This window comes from Priapulus caudatus, unplaced genomic scaffold, assembly GCF_000485595.1.
Source record: "Priapulus caudatus unplaced genomic scaffold, Priapulus_caudatus-5.0.1 Scaffold955, whole genome shotgun sequence".
In the NCBI taxonomy this organism is placed as follows: Eukaryota; Metazoa; Priapulida; class Priapulimorpha; order Priapulimorphida; family Priapulidae; genus Priapulus; species Priapulus caudatus.
The window spans coordinates 62,767-68,788 of NW_014578016.1; the positions used below are offsets into that span (position 1 = coordinate 62,767).

Consider the following 6,022-nt stretch of genomic DNA (forward strand, 5'->3'; position numbering starts at 1 on the left):
GCTGATGATGATGATGATGATGATGATACGGGATGCTGATGATGATGATGATAACGGTGATGCTGACGATGATGATGATGATGGTAACGGTGATGCTGACGATGATGATGTTAACGGGGATGCTGACGATGATGATGATGATGACGGTGATGCTGACGATGATGATGATGATGATAACGGGGATGCTGATGAGGGTCTCCTCTCCTCCTCGCTGCAGCACACACATGCAGGACCTGCAGGAGGTGACCCACGACCTGCACTACGAGAACTTCCGTGCGGACAAGCTCGCGAAGGCGGGCAAGGCGACACCAGGGGGCGGGAAGGACAAGCTTCTCGCGGACAAGGAAGTGGAGCTCCGCAAGATGCAGGACATGCTCGCCAAGATGCAAGCGCAGATTGCCTCCCAGAGCAAGTAGCCGCTGCTGCCGCAGGGTAGAGAGCCGGAGAGCAGGCGTCGCAGGGTAGAGTGTCGGAGAGCAGGCGTCGCAGGGTAGAGGGCCGGAGAGCAGGCGTCACAGGGTAGAGGGTCGGAGAGCAGGCGTCGCAGGGTAGAGGGTCGGAGAGCAGGCGTAATGTAGCTTGTAGTAAGGTAGCAGATGAGGTGTAGTGTCATGGCATCACAGAGCAAGTAACTCTGTGGCAACGAGTGGCACCGTCAACACACGCACACGAGAATGACAGATGCGCATGTTTTGCGGTTCAGGCTACACGGTAACCGAGTTGGTGGCGAGGGGAGAACGAAGGCTGGGTGATGGGTTAGTGGTAGTCGGAAGGGTGGGTGTATATGGGCGTAACGTGACACGGCACGCGAACACACGTGTGCGGGATTGGAGGGATGAGGTTTCACAGCTTCGGTTATAGGATAGCCGCGTTAGTGTGGAGGGCACCGGGAAGGGTGGTGCGTATGTACGGCTGTAACGCCAGTGTTGGAATGTCGCTCTCGTGGGATGCTGCTGCCGATGTATCGCCCGCCGCCTGCTTTCCGCGTCTCCCGCTCGTGCGCACTGCGAGTCAGCAGCACGGGGGGTCGGTGGTCGGATAAAAATAGCTGCCGAGCGTACGCCGCCGCTGTGACGCGAGTTCTTGGGCTCAGCAAGGGGAATGGATCGGTTTCTCGGGATCGACGCGCGCGGAAACTGCGCGGGCCGATTTCGATGCCGAACGATTTTCGGATCCGGTTTTCTTCTTTTGCTCTCGATATGTGTCGATGATTATACTAACTGTTGTATATTGTTTCGTCTGTTCTTCGGTGTTTTGTTTCGACGCTGCGTCGAGGCCGCCGTGGGGAGTGAGATGCGCAAGGGGGGTGGGTCGCGCGCCGCTCGTGCACCTCTTGTAAATCCGTATCCGTGTGTGAATGTGTGTAAAACACAAAAACTCGCTCTCGAGTTGATGAGAAGGAATCGTACGTCTCTTCGTCGTTGCTGTTACGGTAGTAGTTGTTATTTTGTCTCCTGCAGAGAGGTGATCTTATGTACGTGGCGCTTTGCTCAACAAGACGCTGATGCTTCTACGCTCGTACGCACTTGCCATTAGCTTCTTTTTTTCCAAATTAAGTGTCGGGGATTTGCTATAGGTGGCGTTGACACACGGCAGCGTCTCTCGTGTAGAATGTGCCTTGTTGTGTTGATGGAGCCTAGCCGTTGCGAATACCGAACGTGTCGAATTTTATTCAGGTATAGTTGCTGCGAAAAAATTGGGGGAACGTGATGGTGTGAAAAGCATATGAATATGCAGAATGATGTCCTGTGGATGTCAATACGGTATTCTTAGCACTCTTCCAACGTATGTATCTCTCTATTTTAACTGAATATGTCATAATGAGAAAATTTCTGATATGTAAAAGCACATGACCTATGACAATCCGCTTTGCTGATTTTACTTTTGTTTACAACTCGCATTTTGTGTATTTAGAGTTTTTTTTGGGATGGGAATTAATATCTGCATATTTGTGACCCGCTCCAGCATAATACGGACTAAGTCGCAAGTCATTGTTTTGAGTAATGAACACGCACACATGTCAATGCTGAAAATGGCCTACCTGGACAAAAATGAGATTTTTTCAAAAATAAGTTCCTAAGTGCATATTTAATCCAGATATATAGGTTCAGATATCTCTAGATTATTATGGTCATTTTTAATTTAAAAAAAAAGAGAATTTTTTAAAGGCCTCTGACCGCTCATCCCCGACTGGGCCCCTTACCCGGAACGCTTTATCTCAAAAGCTGCATATTCCGGAATAAGTCGGTTTCCGATCTTCAAATAGCTGTAGATCGGTCAATTCTTTAGATATAGCCAAATATTATATATCATTTTAAAGGTAATTAATTGATCTATTCAGATATGCACATAACTCAATTTGTAGGATTTCCTACTTAATCCTGGTTTTGCTGGAGCGGGTCACATTTATTTGTGTACGAAATGTTTGTTTTTCATGCACAGCACCAATTCGTCATATCAGTTACTGTCGGGATGGTTTGTAGCGCTGGGTTTTTCGCATTGAGGTCAATAGTGGTTATTTCGCTTACTAAGTTAAATATTAGATTTGATCGCTGCCAGCATCCATGCTATCTCCGGCATCCATGTTGTCTTTGACATCCATGTTGCCCACGGCATCCATGTTGCCCACGGCATCCATGTTGTCTTCCTGGCATCCATGTTGCCCACGGCATCCATGTTGTCTCCCCGGCATCCATGTTGCCCACGGCATCCATGTTGTCTTCCTGGCATCCATGTTGCCCACGGCATCCATGTTGTCTTGATCGTTCGCAGTTAAACAGGGGATTGCTGAGACTGTATTTATCGGTGAATATATCGCGTGCAGTCGCTGCAACTTAACGCACGCGGACTTGGCAACATACGTCACAGCTTAGTAAGACCCCCAGCTTATGCACCAGTGGCTAGACACCCTGCAAGCGAGGATATCGACTGCTTTATGCAGTGAACCAGTATGTGTACCAAGTGCTCGATAACCCGATAGCCCGGGGAAAAAAACATGGAATGATTTTAATCGGCGCGTGCACCCTAGGTGCATATAGAACATGCATATATGCGCATGAGAAATAAAACTGGGTACAATTATTGCGTAGGATGTAGCGCGTGGTGAGGGGCGCGGGGCGACTGTTCGTCTGGTGAATGGTGGCAATGCATATGGCATGCCTAGGAGAAGGTTCTTTTCGCTGCAATAATTCTCTGCTGGAGAGGAATATAATTCTGCAATAGCGTAGTCGTTGTACCGTTACGTCGTGTTTGTCTGTTCTTTACGGCGTGTCGAAAATGTCGAGTCGGCATGCTCGTATGTATCGTACCAGAGTAATTTTTTATTGACGTTCTTTCTCTCTCTCTCTCTCTCTCTCTCTCTCTCTCTCTCTCTCTCTCTCTCTTTCCCATTTCTCTCGCTCTCTCTCTCTTTCTCTCTCTCGCTCTCTTTCTCTCACTCGCTTGACACGTTCCATATTATTCATCCTAAATCTGTGTATGCAGCTCTCCGCTGCACCACTTGTCTGTGTACAAGGGGCTCCATAGGTAGAGGTAACTTCATCATTGCTCGGTGTGCACGCAAGCAAAATTAAAAGTTTGAAAGATCATTGCGTGGGGAACCTAAAATGGTTGGGTCTTAAATATGGAATAGGGATCCGTATTCCAATATCGAATCCCCGTAAGATCGCATGCTGCGAATGACGTGTTTCTAGCAAAGCCTCCATGTTGTGGTGTGTGTAAAAACATGAATGAGTGTTGTACATCCGGGAACATTAACAGGGAGCCTGTCCTATATCTGCATGAACGAGCTTGCCTACTCACTCGTTCTGTATATTATTCAGTGTCAATGTATCAACATATGTATCTGTGTTATATCTTCGTCTATAAGATCAATAAGATAAATGTCTGATAAAAACAAGTCTCGTGTTTGCATCTTGTTTTCGATTACCGTTGTGACCAAATCGAAGATAAATATTACATTAAAATATTTATTATAAAAAAAAAAAAAGATAAGACCTATTTCTGTTGATTCATGCCGAACCAACAACGAATAGAACGACAGACACAACAGACAAAGACAAACACATGAATAGAACGGGCGACGGGAAGGATAGGTAAGGTGCTGCGGGTCCCAAGTATAGAACTGTATCAAGAATTTATTAAGACAGATTTAAATTACATCGAATAATATACTTTAGCTTTCAATTTGAAAGAAATTGCTATATACTAGTAAGTAAGTAAGTAAAAACTTTATTTAACGACGGTAAAACATGTTAGGTACAGACACAATAAATTGGCGCGGACCTATCTTCCACATGGCCGTCTCTCATAAACGGCCTAAAAACTGACTAAAAACGGAAAAAAACATGTGCAAAGAACCGAACAAAAAGTGCAGCGCGTAATAATAACATCGAATAAAATCGTCGGCACAGTATATTAGCACCGATACCATTTCATCAGTAATAAATAATAAGAAAGTTGGACACGCTCGAAGCCGAGACAAATTGAACCTCTGAACACCTTAATTTACTTATGCGTTATCACGTGAAACTCACATCAAACCTACAGCAAGAGTAACGTTGTACACCCAAAGTTTACGAAAATTTTTGTATGTGCACATTTTCTTTTTATGTGATGTTACATCGCGAGCGTCGCACATCGTTTCTCTTATATTCACGTATTCTGATTTTATCATCAACGCACTTCCCTGCGCACACGTGAACTATACACAAAAAGCTGAGAACATTAAATCTGCTGTACATGTCTACATAATTACAGTCGCTTTCCCCCAAAAACCACGAGCATGAAATAGGTCATAAAATAGGTTATCATGACCAGATATAACGTGTCCATAAGATTAGGGGAAATACGTTGTATTAAGTGCATGGTTAATAATAATATAAGACGGCTAGCGAACCGCGCCATTTCTCATGTACTTTTGCATAGCGGCAGAAAATGGCGGGATGCTGCGGCCGAGATAAAATTCCGAGATCGCATTATGAAATGCCCATCTCCTTCTGGCACGCCCCTCTCATTTTACGCGCGTGAGATCGGCCGAAAAGCATCGGCTGGGGTGGGGTCGCCGACGAGCGAACCGGCTATTTAGTTTAGCATAGCGGCAGAAAATAGCGGGATGCTGCGGCTAAAATGAAATTATGAGATCGGGTTTTGCCACGCTTATCTTCTTCAGGGCTGCAACTATTTTTTTTTCAATCACGTAATATTACTAGCTGCTACGTACGTCACTAGCCAGATGTAGGCACCTCCCAGTACATCGTAAAAGGGGCCAGCTGTAATAAGTAGCTGTAATAATTCAAGGGGCCAACTCCCACATTACTCTCGATCAATGGCTTATGTGCGTGCACACACGCGCGCACTCGAACACACACTCGCGCGCACGCCCCCTCCCCCACACACTCACATAATGTATTGCCTACAGATTTATATAATGTACAGGGATACAATTTGTCAATAAAAATGTTTGAGTCGGCCCCTTTTTGGCGGGTAGGTCGGGTGAGGGCAAACAAACGATATTTTTATTATGGCCTTAGCTAGCACTCAGAATGTGTGGGTCTGACGTGGCTGTACGTTATATATCAGCGCGTGTGTCTAAATGGCTCTTAATCTAGCCACTGACAGCATTTTTAAGTCACACGCCTATTGGCCCAATTTCACGCTTCGGCTTTTGCATTGTTTATCGAAAAATTACAATTTAAGTTATTTATTAATTCTACATTTGAGTTTGTCCATGCAGTGTTGTGCCGGCCATACCTTTAGATGGTCCCAAAACATTTTTGGGCCATCGCTCCCTCGTCTCTTTATACTCCCACTCCTTATACACACCCACCAGGGGGCGGTACAATCCATTTTGTAAGCCAATGCTTTTAGACTTTCCCCGCTCTTTTACGTCGTTGCGACGGCATTGCATTCCGTGCTGACGTTGCTCTTTGTTCTTCCGATGGTGGCAGTCTCAGGCCGTTGGACGTGGAGTTCATGAAGAAGCTTCACCACAAGGTCAACATCGTGCCGGTCATCGGCAAGG

At 45.9% G+C, this 6,022-nt stretch overlaps 1 protein-coding gene across 1 annotated transcript in view; it reads left to right on the plus strand.

Annotated features, from left to right (window-relative positions):
* The window catches only part of LOC106814643 (septin-2B-like), a gene marked incomplete in the record, with an annotated part of 26,205 nt that extends 24,181 nt beyond the window's left edge, over nt 1-2,024 (plus strand). Inside the window, 1 exon segment of the mRNA XM_014818981.1 lies at nt 218-2,024. Within this exon segment, the coding sequence (XP_014674467.1) occupies nt 218-416 (199 nt within the window).
* Between the last annotated feature and the right edge of the window lie 3,998 nt (nt 2,025-6,022).